This window comes from Hydra viridissima, unplaced genomic scaffold (genome assembly GCF_058129835.1).
Source record: "Hydra viridissima isolate aposymbiotic clone 2 unplaced genomic scaffold, HvirCarnegie_v1 scaffold_21, whole genome shotgun sequence".
NCBI classification, from domain to species: domain Eukaryota; kingdom Metazoa; phylum Cnidaria; class Hydrozoa; order Anthoathecata; family Hydridae; genus Hydra; species Hydra viridissima.
The window spans coordinates 764,926-786,023 of NW_028324320.1; the positions used below are offsets into that span (position 1 = coordinate 764,926).

The 21,098-nt window shown below is 18.5% G+C and overlaps 2 protein-coding genes across 20 annotated transcripts in view; both read left to right on the plus strand.

Annotated features, from left to right (window-relative positions):
- The window catches only part of LOC149876388 (uncharacterized), a 471,199-nt gene that overhangs the window by 216,499 nt on the left and 233,602 nt on the right, over positions 1-21,098 (plus strand). For 11 of the 19 annotated variants that reach the window (XR_016448744.1, XR_016448743.1, XR_016448745.1 and 8 more), the window contains exons 1-2: positions 4,776-5,084; positions 20,636-20,706. Coding sequence is in view for 4 of the 19 variants with exons in the window: in XM_090075463.1 (XP_089931589.1) it covers positions 20,702-20,706 (5 nt within the window). In the remaining 15 variants the exon portion in view is untranslated. Of the gene's footprint in view, positions 1-4,775; positions 5,085-5,175; positions 5,225-19,373; positions 20,707-21,098 lie in introns of those variants that run through there. The other 8 variants (XM_090075465.1, XM_090075455.1, XM_090075454.1 and 5 more) reach the window with 5 other exon arrangements.
- LOC149876397 (uncharacterized) lies at positions 798-3,145 on the plus strand. The gene is made up of 2 exons (XM_090075491.1): positions 798-2,576; positions 2,684-3,145. The coding sequence occupies exons 1-2, from the start codon at positions 2,221-2,223 to the stop codon at positions 3,087-3,089; spliced, it is 762 nt and encodes a 253-aa protein (XP_089931617.1). The 5' UTR covers positions 798-2,220; the 3' UTR covers positions 3,090-3,145.

The window sequence follows — 21,098 nt, forward strand, 5'->3', positions numbered from 1 at the left end:
GAACTAACTGAAGCTGAAAAACGTTATTTAATAGAATGAATTTTAAAAATTTTATTTTATACCTACGGAATATATTGGAAAATATTCAGTTTATAAAAAAAAAGAAAGTTATTTAGCACGCGCCTATTTAATTGAGAGTTTTTTTAGTCGCAGTTTTTTTGCTTTTCATGTTTGCTCTAAAACAAACATACTCATCTTATCCCTCGTTTTTGACGCATGTTTATTCTAAAGTGGTGAGACTTTTTTTCTTTCCTTTATCCACTAAACTTAAGTATAAAAACGCAAATTCCTTATTTAATTGGCAAAGATTTCGCTACGTTTTTTAAAACTTCAAAAATGGCATTATCTGGTGAAGAAGAAAAAACGATTTTTGATCCAGCTATAGCTAAATTAGCTACTTCTATAGATATCGAGTCCTTCGATTATCTATATTCAGATCTGACAAGTTTCATACAAGACTATGCAGTAATTTTAGAACAAGAAAATTATTACGAACAACTTCGAAACAATATCTCTTATTGGAATGTTATTTACCAAAACATCGCGTATATCAGTTTTACGCATAAATGGCACAGAATTTTAACAAGAAAACAATACCGCGTATTATATCAAAACCCAATACGCAATATAACGGTATTCAAACACACCGCTAGAGAAATAAAAACTAGGTTACGAACGATGAATCACGTTTTTAAACCGCTAACTATTAGCTTAAGCAAAGCGAAATTTAACACCGAAGGTATCGCAGTTAATTTATACGTATACTTTCATCTTATTACTTCATTAATTACCATTCCTTTTTTTTTCAGATCATTTTATTTACGAAAAACATGTTTTATATCATTTTACGCTCTATTCATTATGTACTGAAGATGAAATCAGCTATAATTTGTTTTTCAAAAATAAAGATTGTTATTTCGAAGAGCACACGGTATTTTATAGATTAACGCCGCTGGAAATAAATTTTCATGTCATTTTTTACGAATACCCTCTAATAAAAACGTTGATTGTATTAAGAAAAAATTTTATGATGGATTTTATGTATAAGCGAACTGAAAACGGTTTCGATCTAACTCGTAGAGACCAAATATACCAAAGCTATATTTTGTAAAATTTATTTTATTTAAAATATACATTTTATTAATAAATGGCTACTTTGTGTTTTTTTAAACATTCTCTTTCGAAAGGAAAAAACACTTCTTTCCCATCTAGCGTCGTGCCGGCCTTAACCAAACTCAGTTCTCCTCGACCCTGACAGAAAACACACTCCACCTGGTATTTCGTCGTACGACCGTTTTTTTTTTTTTAACAAACTCCATAACACCATCTCCCTTGCAGTAACTACAAACCATCACTGCCACGTCGCTTTCGTTTAAATCTTCGGCTGCTATATGAATACATTTTCTTTTCATCGATAACCTAGTTCGACTTCGAGTTTTTATTTCTTTCTCATCTCCTTTAGCTGCTTTATCGGTTTCTTCTTTAACGACCATTTTTTGAAACTGCTACTAAGTTATATAAACGCCATGTGAAAATTAACAGCATTTATATATATATGTCATTTGATATATCTAAAACGAAAACAAATGGAAATTCGATCCTTTCCGTCGTACGATCTACGCGTCATGCTTACAAAACACCATGCACTAATGTGCGCTTTTTTTATTTTTTTTTTCCCTGAACGAAAGTTACTCGCGCTTTTCAAACACTAAGCTACCTATAACTATTTAAACTATTTCACCTCTATCAGGTATACTTCGCTTTTTACTTATTTAGTCACACTAAATTTCGACGTTTTTCATTTATTTTCATACCCTTGTTAGGAACCATATCGATTTGCTTCCATTTTGGGACAGCGAGACCGATCGAGACTGACACTAATATCGATTTAATTTTTCGTTTTTACCTCGTTAACAAGTATACACCACGCGCCAAAAATCGCATTCCAATGCACTAACATGAGCATTTTCTTAGGTCATACATTTTTTAGGTTTTGGGTATATCGCACATATCATCACGCGTCGGCACGAAACCAGTTTTTGTGTTAAAACTATACCCCTAACCCTAACCCTAACGACGATTTAAGATAGCGCACTTAACCTTTCTGTATTACTATACCGCTGCTGTTCCTCTGTTGGAGGACTTCAAAAGGTGGCTGTGCCTGGTTAAAATGCAGCAAAAAACTAATGCTGCTCTGCATGTAAGCAACGTTACTTCATTATGGAACTTGTTAGACCCTACTTTAAAAAAGTTATTCTTCCTTCTAAAGTAATTCCTTTATGCACACTATGCGATGAAAATCTCTTGATGGATTACTACGCTGCTCCTTTAATTCGAACTATAAAGGAGCAGCAAAAGTTGCCTACGAGGGATCAAAGACCGCACACTCAGCCACTGACTATTGTCAGCAAGCTAGGATCGCTCAGAATGTTTCTGGAATTTTTAATTACCCGAAGAATTTATGCAGGGGTGAAAAACTCTGACATTGACGTGATTAAAGGAAAAATAAGTGAAGTAACCTCCATGCTAAATCCGTTAGTAAAACAACGAGAGATGGACATGAAATATTTGAAAAGGTCAAACGTCCTTACATTGACGTGATTGAAGGAAAAATAAGTGAAGTAACCTCCATGCTAATTCCGTTGGTAAAACAACGAGAGATGGACATGAAATATTTGAAAAGGTCAAACGTCCTTACACAAGCGGTAAGGGAAAAATATTTCAACAGCAAGCACATCAAAGATGATTGCAAGAAACTGCTCCATCTGGATTATTTGCCATTAAAACTTGAAGTGGTGGATGCAAGAGACTATCTGTTGGTAATGATATGCATGTTTAATGCTACAAGAGCCTCCAATCTTATCAACATGATGTGCAGTGACGTTGAGTCCATGGTACAGGATGAAACATACCCTGACGCATGGTGCTTCAAGTCAGATCGATACAAAACATCTCTTCTCTACGGAACAAAAGTGATCATTGTTGATGAACCTTTAATGCACGAGTTGGTAAAAATTCGTGATGGACTTTTGTGCCAGTTATCTGTCCTTTCTCTGATTCTACCAAGCAACCACTCTTCGGAACAGTAAGGAAAGTCTAAGATTTCATATTCCGCATTTTCGAACGGAATGTCGAAATTTTTCTCGAAGGCAGAAGTGTATACTGCGGCAAGCGACTTTAAACGGATCTGTCCCACACGAATCAGAGTCTCAATTGCAATAGAGATTTGTTATAATTAGTTCTTAGTAGATTAAGTATTTAATTATAATGTTTGTTATAGTGAGGTGAAATAATTAATTATATATTAGTTCTTAGCAGATTAAGTATTTAATTAATTATATATTAGTTCTTAGCAGATAAATATTTAATTAATTATAATATTTGTTATAGTAAGGCGAAATAATTAATTATATATATTTGTTTTTAGCAGTTGGAATAATTAGTTATATATTTATTTTACTTAGTAAGTAAAATAATTTAGTTAAGTATTTAATTTATATATTTGTTTTTAGCAGTTAGATTATATATTTGTTATATTAGTTAGTTACTTACTAGATAATAGAGTAATTTAGAGTGGAGACATAATTAATTATAAAATTACATTTTATGTTATTACTAAATATTTTTTTTTATTGCTTCTTTTTGCGGTTTCTAAGCAGTGAAAAAAAATACATAGAGTAGTAAACTATGATAATTAAATTATATTATTTAAATTAAATTTAAATAATATGATTTAATTACTATAGTTTACTACGCTATGTAAGTTTTTTGGGTTTTAGTGGGTCAGTCCAAGTAAGATGAAAATTCATTTATATCATTTATAAATGTTGTAAATGAACGTATAAATTTATCGAATTTTTGATCACTATCTATATTATATCGCGCATTTTCGCATTGAAAGATTAAATAATCATACATTCTATCTTTTGGTTCACATTTTAAAACAGCATTATCTCCATAATAATTTTCACATGCTTCACATTTTGCCCAAATAATATGAGGTTTGATTGCTATAAAATGAATTCCATTATATAACACTCTGGCTTCATTATATTTAGTTTCAACATCCATTTTTCTTTAACGCTAAGTATAGTTAAACACTTAATTTATATTATAATTACCTAAATCAAATTTAAAAACATGTATTTATAAAAAAATAGCAAATTTATTTTCAAATTATACGTAGTGGTTAGCAGAAAAAATATCTACTATTCCACTACTCGTGTAATATTATATTATACTGATTTTTTATTTATATATATTTAAATATAAACTTATTAAAATTATAAATTCTAATACTTTTATATAGCTTTTAAATTTACTATATGCAGATAAATCAATATTACTTTCTTTTTTTAATAGTTTTAATAAAATATTAATTAATTATATATTAGTTATTAGCAGTTATAATTAATTATATATAGTTATTAGCAAAATAATTAATTATATATTAGTTATTAGCGGCTATAATTAATTATATATTAGTTATTAGCGGCTATAATTAATTATATATTAGTTATTAGCAGCTATAATTAATTATATATTAATTATTAACAGAATAATTTTATATATTAGTTATTAGCAAAATAAAATAATTGATTATAGTTTGCTATTTAGCTAGCAGAATTTATTAATTTTACTTTAATTGAAGAGAAAATAAAGCAAAAAAGAAGAGAGAGAAAAAAAAATTATATAGAGTAATAAATTATAATTATTAACTTAAATTATTTAAATTTTATTAAATATAATTTAAATTAATTATTATAATTTATTACTCTATATAATTTTTTTATAATAATGATTTATTCTTTAATTTTCTATAAGATAATAATTATATAAAATAGTTTTTAAAGTTTCTTTAGCGTCATTTATTATAGACAAATAAAAAGGAATAATTATTTTAGAATAGAAATTAAACGCTTCAATGTTATTTTTAATCATATTATAAACATGATTACATACTACTATATCTGGTTCATTTGGCATTACTACTTGAGGTATTCTTGGTCCGCATTGATAAGCTCCATCGCAGTTATTTTTCTCTTGTAACATATCGATATATTTTATCAGTAATTTTTTATCAGGTATATTTTCTATCATTTCTTCATGTTTTTGAATAAGAATATTTAAAACACAAGATATATCATCTGCAGCATCTTTATCTTCTTTTTTTAGTACTTCCAAGTATTCTAATAAGTAGTCTTTCTTTCCAGAGACAAGAACAGTTAGTAAATTGTTTTTGTCTAAAAACATTATAGCTGATTCGTGTATATTCATTTTCAACTTATAAATGAGAATAGCAAGTATTATTAAAAACACTTAATTTTATATTATAATTATTGTAAGTAAAACATAAAAAAGATGATATATAAATAAATACTAAATTTACTTCAATTTAATTATTTTTTTTTATTGTTTTTTAATAATGTTAGCTTAAAATGAATATTTATTAAAAAAATAATAAAATTCTGGTAATAAATTTTTAGCGTGAAATTCTTTGCTAATTTTAGTATATTCATTGTATATATATTATAACAATTATCACTAAGATGTGTAATTAAAATACATTTAATTTATGTTTATAATATTTATTATAAAATACATTCTTTATAGCTAAGTAATTAAACACTTAACTCAAATTATAATTATTATTTAAATAAAATTAAAAAAATTTATTTATAAAAAAAAATAATAAATTTACTTCTAATTAATAATTTTTATTAAATAATATATAAAATAGATTATACTTTGTTATTATAAATGAAAAATAGAACTTCTAATAATTTTTTTTTATAATTAATTAAATATTTTATAGTAATATTAACAATAATTAATATATATGTAATAAGTTAAAGTTAAATAAACGCTTTTATTATTTATTTAAGCAATATATAAAATATCTATATTATTTGTCTTTATTATATTTAATTCTATTTCTTATTTATAAAATATTTTTTATATTGATTATGTAGTAATTTAATAAAATAAATTATTATATAGTATTTTTATTCTGATTTTAATAAAGTAAATAAATAGAATATATTTTTGATATTTAAAATTAAATATAAAAAATATTAATTATTTTAAATATTATTAATAAATAATAATGTATAAATCTTTAAAAAATATTTATGAAATATGTGATAAATGTAAAATTTTAAAATCTCTTAGTTGTTATTGCGACTATCATAATAATAAAATAAAAAAAATTATTAATAATGAAATAAAATATAAAAAATGTAAATATTGTGATATTGATTATGATAATGTTAAACATTTATTATCTTGCAGCAAAAATATTATAAATATTAATAATGATTTTTATGACAAAATAGAAAAAAAATTATATTATGATACAAATAAAAAAGAATATATATTATGTTTTGAAGAAAATCATATATAAATTTTTGTTTATAAAATAATAAATTATATATTTATTATTATTATTTAATTATAAGATAATATAAAAAATATAAATAATATTTTTAATTTTAAAATAAATTTCTTATAAACAAAAAAATATATATATATTAATAATTTTAATATTTTAAGTGAATTAATTATTTAAAATATTAAAATTATTAATATATATATATTTTTTTTTGTTATTTTTTTTTTGTTATTTTTTTTTGTTATTTTTTTTTTTGTTATTTATTTTTTGTTATTTATTTTTGTTATTTATTTTTAATAATTTATGCCTTAACTCTTTAATTATATATTTTAAATTAGAGATAATATTACTATTTTTAAGTTTTTCTAATTTGCCAGATATATCATTCAAATCGCATTTATAATTATTTCCTTTTATATAATTTAAAAGATTTTCTATATTATTATTCAGATACATTATAAAGTTTTCATAATTATTTAAATATTTATTATTTTCAGTTTCGCCCAATTCTATATTAAAATTATAAAAATATTGTCCAGTTGAATTATTTTCACATTCATCATCAGGAATATAAAATTTTAATCTTATACAAGAAATTTCTTTTTTTTCACCTTTTCCATTATTACGTCTTAATGGAAAAATAGAATGTATACAATTTAAATTGCAATTAGGATAATTATCATCTGATAAATAAAATAATAATATTTTAGTTAGAATTATGTTAATTAATTCTTTAAAATTTGAATGCTTGTGTATTTTTTTATCTAAATCATTATTATCTTTACTATCTACATTAATAATTATTGAATTTTCTTCTATCATTTTTTCAGTTTCAGTTTTCATAATCTCTTCACTAACAATTTCTTTTATTTTGTTGAAAAATTTTTGTTGATTTTCATTTAAAAGATTTTCTTTACTTTGCATTTTCTGATTTCTTAATAAGAAATTAAAACAATTAAGTTTAATATTCTTATTGTTAAGAGCTTTATTTTTTAAATAAATAAAACCCTAAATTCAAATAAATAAACATGTTTTATATCTTATAATTAAGCAAAAAAATACAATATTTTTATAGAAATTAATTATTAGTTAACTGTTATTAATTTTATTTTAATTTAATTTTTTCTGCGATTAAATAAAAATATATATAATTTATTTGATTATTTATATAAATTAATAAAAAATGAATATTAATTTTAAATATAATTTATATGATTGCAATAACTTAAGTTATATAGATAATAATAATAAAAATTATCTTTATTTATTATTTATACATCCTAAAAAAGAAGATACTAATAATATTGAAAATTATTATAATAATATAAAATGCAATAATATCGAAGAATTTAATAAATGTTTAAATTATTATATGTTAAATAAAATAGATATTAATTTATTAAGAAAAAAAATAATAACTGATATTAATAATAATTATAATTTATTTATTATAAAAATTAAACTAGGAGATAATTATATTTCAGATAGTACAAACAATAACAATTATTATAAAATAATAATTAATGATGATATATTAGATGAAAATTCTAATGTAAAACAAATTTTTTATAATTTAAATAGAAATACCTTTTTAGCAGGTATAAATATAAAAATTAATATTGTTGATTATTTTGTGAAAAATGAAGGCGATGATGAAAATGATTATTATTTCTGCGATAATTTCTGCAAAGTAAATAAAAATTATGATTTTATAGAAATAGGTAATTATTCTATAAATAATAAAGCAAATAATATTTTACATTTTAATAATAAATTCAATAATGAAGATTTTACATTATTTAGTATTATTGTAAATATTATGTGTTTAAGTAATTATAGTAAATTTTATGAAAAAACAGAATTAGTTAATTTTGTGAAAAATATAATATGTGATAGTCTAAATTAATATTTATTTAAGTAAAATTATAATATATATATTTTTTTACTATCTATTAAATTTGATTATATTAAATTTAATTATAAATATGAATAATAATACTAATTATATTCATGAATTTGGTGGAAGATTAAATATTGATAATTGTTCTTCATATTGTAATGAATTAAAAGATTATAAATCTTTCGTATATAAATTAGGATTTATTAGTAAAGAAAATTTTAATATTAATATAAATCTTGACTATATAGATTTCGGTGATAAAGACGATCTTGTTATATTATTTAATATTATAGAAAATATATTTAATAATTATTATATATATATTTATAAAGAATGGATTTTTGATTTAAATGATATTAATACACAAAAAAATAATATTAAAGATGATAATTTTACTTTAGAAATTTTAATTAATGATTTCCAATCTGGTAAATCAAATGAATTTAAAAGTATAATATATATATTAATAGAAATAATAAAATTTAATAAATTAAGATTAAAAACATCTCCAATAATACTAATAACTGCTTTTAATAAAGAAGATTATCATAAATCGTCTTTTAATAATATATATGAAAAATGTTTAAAAGATAACAAATATATTGATTTACATAATATTATAAAATTAAATTTAACACCACTAGTATTGTTTGAAGAAGAGCGTAATAATATTAAATTTTATAATAATATTATTAAAGGTATTAAAAAAAAAAGACCTAATGATATGAGTTTATTTAATATTATAAGTACTTTAATTTTAACAAAAATAAATATTAATAAAAATACTTATAATCGTGAAAGACTAATGATAAAAGACATAATTATAGAATATTTAAGAAAATTATCATAAAAAATATATAAACAACTAAAATAAATAAATATTTTTTTCTGCTAAAATTAATTTAGCGAAAAATATTTAATTGTATTTTTTTTTGTTAGATTATAAATAAAAAATAATAATTGAATTTATTATATTTTTTTTTTATTATATCTTATCTATTTTGATTTAATTACTTCTATATAAAATAATCACGTAATAATAATAATTATATATATATAAAAAAAAATTAAAAAATGCTAAAAAATAAAAAAAATAAATACACTTATAATTGTTATAAAATTAATGATATAATAGAATCTAATTCATTATATGATTTTGATTTGATATGTAATAAAAAGAAAAATAAACAGAAAAAAGTAAATAATATTAATTTTTATTTTAATAATAAATTTGCTAAGAAAAAAAAATTATATAATAAATATAATAACTTGCAGATAATAGAAACAAACAAATTAAATTTATTATTATATATTATTATAACACAGCAAATATTATATTAATTTAGGTTAATAAATATTTTTTTTCTTATTTTATTGTTTATAAAACTATTATAAAAAAATAAATATTTAATATTTATTTTTTTTTTTATATATTTTTTTTTTACACTATAGTTACTTTACTTTTAATAGTAGTCTTGGTAGAATTTTTTTTCATTCCTAGTAAAATTATTTTTTCTTTATTTAAATATTTTTCTTTATTTAGATATTTTTCTTTATAATTATAATACCATTTTATAATATATCTAATTATAAATGCAGCTGTTATTGTTAATATAATAGTACTTATTAATAATATTAATATAATTACTGAAAAAATTCCCCAATTATTAGGATCTAATTTTTTTACTTCTTCTTTAATGTATTTATTTATTATATATTCAAAAGCAGCATTACTTTTACCATTACCTATTAATGTTATATTATTTATATCTAGATACTCAAAAAGAACATTAACATCGTAATAAGGCATTTTAATATATTTTCTATTAATAAATATAAATAGAAAAATCAAACAGAAGTATATATTATTATATAGTATTTAAACACATGATGATATACTACCACTTTCATACCCGGAATCATTATTTTTATTGTTTTTATATATACAATTATATAATATTATATTTATTCTAATTAAGATTACTAACATTAAAACAAATATAAGTATACCTATACCTGCAAATAATATAATTACTCCTGCGTACAAATTTGAAGGAGCGTAATAATAAGGATATTGAAAATGTTGTCCTGGATAAACAGTATCATATAGTTTAATACAAAATGCTGCCACTAATAATCCTATAAGAGATATTATTAAAAGTATAAAAACTATTTTGCTTTTTAATATATATACGATATATGATATAAATCTTATTAATGAGTTTCTTTTCTGTTTGTATTCTACTATTACAATATAAGCAATTGAGAAAACTAAATTAATTACAAAAGCAGAAACTAGAGAAATTATTATTAATAATATTAATAAATCTTTATCTATTTCTACTGCGGTTTTACCAACAGCTTTTGGTGCTAATGTAGTTGTTAAATTCATTGCTGATTTAATTTAAAATATTAAAATATTGAGGTATTTTTTGATATTATTATTTATTTAAATATTTAGTAGTAAAATCAAAACAGAATATATATATAAATATAAACTTTAGCAGAAAAAAAATATATATATGTTTTTTTTGTTAATTTAATTTATTATTTATTATAAATGGAAGTAATAACATATAATAAAATTCTGTATTTTTATTAATATAATAATATATAATAAATACTAATATAAAATATATAATTGCGATAATTATAACAATTATTTCATTACTATTATTTAATAATAGTATAAGAGATATTATTAAAAGTATAAAAACTATTTTACTTTTTAATATATATAGAATATATAATATAAATCTCGTTAATAATTTTTTTTCTGTTTCTATCATCTTTATCGCTATATAAACAATTGAGCAAATTAAATTAAATACAAAAGCAGAAATTATAGAAATTATTACTATTAATATTAATAAAAATTTATTCATTTCAAATACAGTTTTACTAATTATTTTTAGTTATATAATCTGATATAAAATATTTAAACATTTAAATATTTCAGTGTTTAAATATTTAAACAATATAATCAAAATAAAATATATATATAAATTCTAGCAGAAAAAAAATATATATATATATTTTTTTTTATATTTAATTTATCTAAATAATATAATATATATTAAAATTTATTATTTTTGTTTTTTACCAAACACTATAACATACAATTAATAATAATATAATTAATATAATTTCAATAATAATAATAATAGCTATTATGCTGTTATCATTAATTATTTCTTGAGCTTTAGTTAAAATTTCTATTGTAAAATTAACATACGAATGATTATATTTATTTTGTATTGTTGTTAGCGGTTTATCTGTATTAAAAATAATCATTTTAAATATATTATATTATTATATTATAATATAATATATTATAATATTATGTTTGTATTTTTATATACTAATTATTTAAAATCAAAAAGATAAATATTTAAAAGTTTTTATTTTTTTTCTATTAAGTAACTCCGCAGTAAAAAACTAATAAATACGATTATTTAGCCAAAAGAAAAGATTTATTAACTCATAAGTACCATACTAAATATATAATTAATTATATATTAACACTAAATATATAATTAATTATATATTTAGTATGGTATTTATATTTTTTTTGTTTGTATGTAAATTTTTTTAACATTTATGTAAATTAAATTACATTTTTGTATTTTTCTGCACAAATGTAATTTAATTTACACAAATGTAATTTTAAGTTGCACAAATGTAATTTAATTTACACAAATGTAATTTTAAGTTGCACAAATGTAATTTAATTTGCACAAATGTAATTTTAAGTTGCACATAATTTACACAAATGTAATTTTAATTTGCACAAATGTAATTTAATTTACACAAATGTAATTTTAAGTTGCACAAATGTAATTTAATTTACACAAATGTAATTTTAAGTTGCACAAATGTAATTTAATTTGCACAAATGTAATTTTAAGTTGCACATAATTTACACAAATGTAATTTTAATTTGCACAAATGTAATTTAATTTACACAAATGTAATTTTAAGTTGCACAAATGTAATTTAATTTACACAAATGTAATTTTAAGTTGCACAAATGTAATTTAATTTGCACAAATGTAATTTTAAGTTGCACATAATTTACACAAATGTAATTTTAATTTGCACAAATGTAATTTAATTTACACAAATGTAATTTTAAGTTGCACAAATGTAATTTAATTTGCACAAATGTAATTTTAAGTTGCACAAATGTAATTTAATTTGCACAAATGTAATTTTAAGTTGCACATAATTTACACAAATGTAATTTTAATTTGCACAAATGTAATTTAATTTACACAAATGTAATTTTAAGTTGCACAAATGTAATTTAATTTGCACAAATGTAATTTTAAGTTGCACAAATGTAATTTAATTTGCACAAATGTAATTTTAAGTTGCACATAATTTACACAAATGTAATTTTAATTTGCACAAATGTAATTTAATTTACACAAATGTAATTTTAAGTTGCACATAATTTACACAAATGTAATTTTAATTTGCACAAATGTAATTTAATTTACACAAATGTAATTTTAAGTTGCACAAATGTAATTTTAAGTTGCACATAATTTACACAAATGTAATTTTAATTTGCACAAATGTAATTTAATTTACACAAATGTAATTTTAAGTTGCACATAATTTGCACAAATGTAATTTAATTTACACAAATGTAATTTTAAGTTGCACATAATTTACACAAATGTAATTTTAATTTGCACAAATGTAATTTAATTTACACAAATGTAATTTTAAGTTGCACAAATGTAATTTAATTTGCACAAATGTAATTTTAAGTTGCACATAATTTACACAAATGTAATTTTAATTTGCACAAATGTAATTTAATTTACACAAATGTAATTTTAAGTTGCACAAATGTAATTTAATTTGCACAAATGTAATTTTAAGTTGCACAAATGTAATTTAATTTGCACAAATGTAATTTTAAGTTGCACATAATTTACACAAATGTAATTTTAATTTGCACAAATGTAATTTAATTTACACAAATGTAATTTTAAGTTGCACAAATGTAATTTAATTTGCACAAATGTAATTTTAAGTTGCACAAATGTAATTTAATTTGCACAAATGTAATTTTAAGTTGCACATAATTTACACAAATGTAATTTTAATTTGCACAAATGTAATTTAATTTACACAAATGTAATTTTAAGTTGCACATAATTTACACAAATGTAATTTTAATTTGCACAAATGTAATTTAATTTACACAAATGTAATTTTAAGTTGCACAAATGTAATTTAATTTACACAAATGTAATTTTAAGTTGCACAAATGTAATTTTAAGTTGCACAAATGTAATTTTAAGTTGCACATAATTTACACAAATGTAATTTTAATTTGCACAAATGTAATTTAATTTACACAAATGTAATTTTAAGTTGCACAAATGTAATTTAATTTACACAAATGTAATTTTAAGTTGCACATAATTTACACAAATGTAATTTTAATTTGCACAAATGTAATTTAATTTACACAAATGTAATTTTAAGTTGCACAAATGTAATTTTAAGTTGCACATAATTTACACAAATGTAATTTTAATTTGCACAAATGTAATTTAATTTACACAAATGTAATTTTAAGTTGCACAAATGTAATTTAATTTGCACAAATGTAATTTAATTTACACAAATGTAATTTTAAGTTGCACAAATGTAATTTAATTTGCACAAATGTAATTTTAAGTTGCACAAATGTAATTTTAAGTTGCACAAATGTAATTTTAAGTTGCACAAATGTAATTTAATTTGCACAAATGTAATTTTAAGTTGCACAAATGTAATTTTAAGTTGCACAAATGTAATTTTAAGTTGCACATAATTTACACAAATGTAATTTTAATTTGCATAAATGTAATTTTAATTAGCACAAATGTAATTTAATTTACACAAATGTAATTTTAAGTTGTACAAATGTAATTTAATTTGCACAAATGTAATTTTAAGTTGCACAAATGTAATTTACAAAAAAAAATATACATACTAAATATATTTATTAATATAACTTAATTAATAATTTAATATCTATATTATGTATTTAATTCAATAAAAAAATATTAATATATTTACTCATTATTTATATTTAACTTATTATTCAATAAAAATATTTAATTATATTAACTATTAGCAGTATAAATATTTAATTTCTTGTTCACTAAACAACAAATTACTATTAATATATTATATATTTATTTTTAGTAAACAAAAATAATCTAATTATATATTTGTTATTTAGCCGGCAAAATAATTAATTTAACTGTAAATAATTTAATTATTTTATATTTGTTATTTTTTTTACTGCCGAATAATTTTAGCAAATAAGATAATTTAATTTATATATCTGTTCTTAGCAGATAAAATATTTAATTATATGTTTATTATTTAACCGCTAAAATAATTTATATATATATATATTTGTTATTAGCCGCTAAAATAATTTAATTATATATTTGTTTAATTATATGTTTATTATTTAACCGCTAAAATAATTTATATATATATATATTTGTTATTAGCCGCTAAAATAATTTAATTATATATTTGTTTAATTATATGTTTATTATTTAACCGCTAAAATAATTTATATATATATATTTGTTATTAGCCGCTAAAATAATTTAATTATATATTTGTTTAATTGCTAAATAATTAATTATATATATTTATTATAACTGCTAAATAATTAATTATATATATTTGTATTAGCAGATAAAGTATTTAATTATACATTTGTTATAACTGCTAAATAATTAATTATATATTTGTTATAGCTGCTAAATATTTAATTATATATTTGTTATAACTGCTAAATATTTAATTATATATATTTATTATAATTGTTAAGTAATTAATTATATATATCTGTATTAGTAGATAAAGTATTTAATTATACATTTGTTATAACTGCTAAATATTTAATTATATATATTTGTTATAACGGCTAAATATTTAATTATATATTTAATTATATATATTTGTTATAACTGCTAAATATTTAATTATATATTTAATTATATATATTTGTTATAAATGCTAAATATTTAATTATATATTTAATTATATATATTTGTTATAACTGCTAAATATTTAATTATATATTTATATTAACTGCTAAATATTTAATTATATATTTGTTATAGCCGCTAAGTAATTAATTATATATTTATTATAGCCGCTAAATATTTAATTATATATTTATATTAACTGCTAAATATTTAATTATATATTTGTTATAGCCGCTAAGTAATTAATTATATATTTATTATATCCGCTAAATATTTAATTATATATATTTATTATAACTGTTTAAGTAATTAATTATATATATCTGTATTAGCAGATAAAGTATTTAATTATATATTTGTTATAACTGCTAAATATTTAATTATATATTAGTTATAACTGCTAAATATTTAATTATATATATTTATTATAACTGTTTAAGTAATTAATTATATATATCTGTATTAGCAGATAAAGTATTTAATTATATATTTGTTATAACTGCTAAATATTTAATTATATATTAGTTATAACTGCTAAATATTTAATTATATATATTTATTATAACTGTTAAGTATTTAATTATATATATCTGTATTAGCAGATAAAGTATTTAATTATATATTTGTTATAACTGCTAAATATTTAATTATATATATTTATTATAACTGTTAAGTATTTAATTATATATATCTGTATTAGCAGATAAAGTATTTAATTATATATTTGTTATAACTGCTAAATATTTAATTATATATATTTATTATAACTGTTAAGTAATTAATTATATATTTGTTATAGCCGCTAAGTAATTAATTATATATATCTGTATTAGCAGATAAAGTATTTAATTATATATATCTGTATTAGCAGATAAAGTATTTAATTATATATTTTTTTTTAGCGGCAAATAATTAATTATATATTTAATTATATATTTGTTTTTAGCGGCAAATAATTAATTATATATTTAAATATTAGCAAATAAAGTATTTAATTATATATTTGTTAGCCGCTAAATAATTAATTATATATTTGTATTAGGCAAAAGTATTTAATTATATATACTTGTTATAACTGCTAAATATTTAATTATATATATCTGTTATAGCAGCTAAATATTTAATTATATATTTGTTATAACTGCTAAATAATTAATTATATATTTGTATTAGCAGATAAAGTATTTAATTATATATTTGTTATAACTGCTAAATATATAATTATATATATTTGTTAGCCGCTAAATAATTAATTATATATTTGTTATAACTGCTAAATATTTAATTATATATATTTGTTATAACTGCTAAATATTTAATTATATATATTTGTATTAGCAGATAAAGTATTTAATTATATATTTGTTAGCCGCTAAATAATTAATTATATATTTGTATTAGGCAAAAGTATTTAATTATATATACTTGTTATAACTGCTAAATATTTAATTATATATATCTGTTATAGCAGCTAAATATTTAATTATATATTTGTTATAACTGCTAAATATTTAATTATATATTTATATTAGTAGATAAAGTATTTAATTATATATACTTGTTATAACTGCTAAATATTTAATTATATATATCTGTTATAGCCGCTAAATATTTAATTATATATTTGTTATAACTGCTAAATATTTAATTATATATTTGTTATAGCCAGTAAATAATTAATTATATATATTTGTTTTTGACGGTAAAAAATTAATTATATATTTGTTATAGCTGCTAAATATTTAATTATATATACTTGTTATAACTGCTAAATATTTAATTATATATTTGTATTAGGCAGATAAGTATTTAATTATATATTTGTTAGCCGCTAAATATTTAATTATATATTTGTATTAGGCAGATAAAGTATTTAATTATATATATATATTTGTTAGCTGCTAAATAATTAATTATATATTTATTATAGCTGCTAAATAATTAATTATATATTTAATTATATATATTTGTATTAGCGAATAAAGTATTTAATTTTATATATATTTGTTAGCTGCTAAATAATTAATTATATATTTGTTATAGATGCTAAATAATTAATTATATATTTAATTATATATATTTGTATTTAGCAGAGATAAAGTATTTAATTATATATTTATATTAGTAGATAAAGTATTTAATTATATATATTTGTTATAACTGCTAAATAACTAATTATATATATTTGTATTAGCAGATAAAGTATTTAATTATATAATTAATTATATATTTGTTATAGATGCTAAATAATTAATTATATATTTAATTATATATATTTGTATTTAGCAGAGATAAAGTATTTAATTATATATTTATATTAGCAGATAAAGTATTTAATTATATATATTTGTTATAACTGCTAAATAACTAATTATATATATTTGTATTAGCAGATAAAGTATTTAATTATATAATTAATTATATATTTGTTATAGATGCTAAATAATTAATTATATATTTAATTATATATATTTGTATTTAGCAGAGATAAAGTATTTAATTATATATTTATATTAGTAGATAAAGTATTTAATTATATATATTTGTTATAACTGCTAAATAACTAATTATATATATTTGTATTAGCAGATAAAGTATTTAATTATATAATTAATTATATATTTGTTATAGATGCTAAATAATTAATTATATATTTAATTATATATATTTGTATTTAGCAGAGATAAAGTATTTAATTATATATTTATATTAGCAGATAAAGTATTTAATTATATATATTTGTTATAACTGCTAAATAACTAATTATATATATTTGTATTAGCAGATAAAGTATTTAATTATATAATTAATTATATATTTGTTAGCCGTTAAAATAATTAATTATATATTTGTTATTAGCGGCTAAATATTTAATTATATATTTTTTTTTTTAGCGGTAAACAATTAATTATATATTTAATTATATATTGGTTATAACTGCTAAATAATTAATTATATATTTGTTATTAGCGGCTAAATATTTAATTATATATTTAATTATATATATCTGTATTAGCAGATAAAGTATTTAATTATATATTTGTTATAGCTACTAAATATTTAATTATATATATTTGTTTTTAGCGGCAAAAATTAATTATATATATCTGTATTAGCAGATAAAGTATTTAATTATATATATATTTATATTAGCAGATAAAGTATTTAATTATATATTTGTTATAGCTGCTAAATATTTAATTATATATTTGTTATAGCCACTAAATAATTAATTATATATTTGTATTAGTAGATAAAGTATTTAATTATATATACTTGTTATAACTGCTAAATAATTAATTAATATATTTAATTATATATTTGTATTATAGCTGCTAAATATTTAATTATATATATTTGTATTAGTGGAGATAAAGTATTTAATTATAGCCGCTAAATAATTAATTATATATATTTGTATTAGTAAATAAGTATTTAATTATAGCGGCAAACAATTAATTATATATATTTGTATTAGTGGAGATAAAGTATTTAATTATAGCGGCTAAATATTTAAATGTATATTTGTTAGCGGCTAAATATTTAATTTATATATTTGTTAGTTATAACTGCTAAATATTTAGCAGATAAAAAAATAATTTAATTATAGCGGCTAAATATTTAAATATATATTTGTTATAACGGCTAAATATTTAAATATAGCGGCTAAATATTTAAATATATATTTGTTATAGCAGATAAAGTATTTAATTATATATTTGTTATAGCGGCTAAATATTTAAATATAGCGGCTAAATATTTAAATATAGCGGCTAAATATTTAAATATATATTTGTTATAGCAGATAAAGTATTTAATTATATATTTGTTATAGCGGCTAAATATTTAAATATAGCGGCTAAATATTTAAATATAGCGGCTAAATATTTAAATATATATTTGTTATAGCAGATAAAGTATTTAAATATATATTTGTTATAGCTGCTAAATATTTAAATATATATTTGTTATAGCAGATAAAGTATTTAAATATATATTTGTTATAGCGGCTAAATATTTAAATATAGCGGCTAAATATTTAAATATATATTTGTTATAGCAGATAAAGTATTTAATTATATATTTGTTATAGCGGCTAAAGTATTTAAAATATAATATTTGTTATAGCTGCTAAATATTTAATTATATATTTGTTATAGCTGCTTATTTAATTTATATATTTAAATATATATTTACTCTTAGCGGTGAAACAATTAATTATATATTTGTTTATAGCGGCTAGATATTTAATTTATATATTAGTTAGTTATAACTGCTAAATATTTAGCAGATAAAAAAATAATTTAATTATAGCGGCTAAATATTTGATTTATTATATTAGTTCTTAGCGGCGAAATTATTAATTGTATATTAGTTTTTAGCGGTGAAATTATTAATTATATATTAGTTCTCAATAGATAAGTATTTAATTATATATTTGCTATATTTGTATTTAGCGGAGATAAAGTATTTAATTATATATTTGATCTTAGCAGAGAAAATAATTTAATTTATATATTATTTGCTTATAATAGCAGAATAATTAATTTATATATTTGTTATAGCTGTTGTAGCTACTAAATAATTATAATTAATTATATATTTGTATTAGCAGATAAGATAATTTAATTTATATATTTGCTTATATATTTGTTTTTAGCGGCTAAAATATTTAATTTATATATTTGTTATAGCTGTTGTAGCTACTAAATAATTATAATTAATTATATATTTGTATTAGCAGATAAGATAATTTAATTTATATATTTGCTTATATATTTGTTTTTAGCGGCTAAAATATTTAATTTATATATTATTTGTTCTTAGCGGCGGAATAATTAATTTATATATTATTTGTTTTTAGCAGATAAGATGATTTAATTTATATAATATTTGTTTTTAACGGCCAAAATAATTTAATTTATATATTATTTGTTCTTAGCAGCTAAAATAATTTAATTTATATAATATTTGTTTATAGTAGGGCGAAATAATTTAATTTATATATTTGCTTATATATTAGTTATTTAGCGGCTAAAATAATTTAATTTATATATTTGTTCTTAGCAGCTAAAATAATTAATTATATAATGTTTGTTTATAGTAGGGCGAAATAATTTAATTATAATAGTGGTGATTTAAATTTTTATTGTAATTGTAGAATAAAGTAGTTATATATTAGTTATACGGCGGGGCTATAAAGTTTAATTAATTTTGCAGAAAAAAAAATAATTATATATAATATTGAATAATATATTTAAATTATATTAACTAATTGTTGTAATAGATTTTTACATTTGTAATATTTTAATATATTTTCTTTAGTTTCATAATCTGTGTGAAATCCAAGCTTTTTAAGATACATACAATCGCAATTAGTACTAAAGGTAAATGATGTAGGTATATTATATTTCTTTTCTAATAAATTAATTATAGACCATTTTTCGATTAATTTTTCAATTAAAACTCCTAAGTTATTTTTAAAAGGACTATAATTATCAGTAACTAATACTTCTGCAATTTTATCTTCACCTAAAGTTATATATTCTAATTTATTAAGATTTATATTATTTATAGTCGAATAAGAAGATACATATTTATATAATTTAATAGTTAAACCTAAGTCAACTAATTCATTATTTATTTTTTGTATTGCTTCTTGAATAACAGTTTTATTAAAATTATCTATATTTACACATTTTCCAGTATTATAATCTTCAGGTATTACATATAAGAAAAATCCGCTATTATTAAATTGATTTATAATATCTTTTTTAATTTTATTTAG

Excerpts from the sequence above, each read along its gene's own strand:
- LOC149876397 (XM_090075491.1), top strand. The coding sequence starts at position 2,221 with ATGGAACTTGTTAGACCCTACTTTAAAAAAGTTATTCTTCCTTCTAAA. Across the intron at positions 2,577-2,683 it reads GACATGAAATATTTGAAAAG|GTCAAACGTCCTTACACAAG; the intron begins GTCAAACGTCCT and ends ATATTTGAAAAG.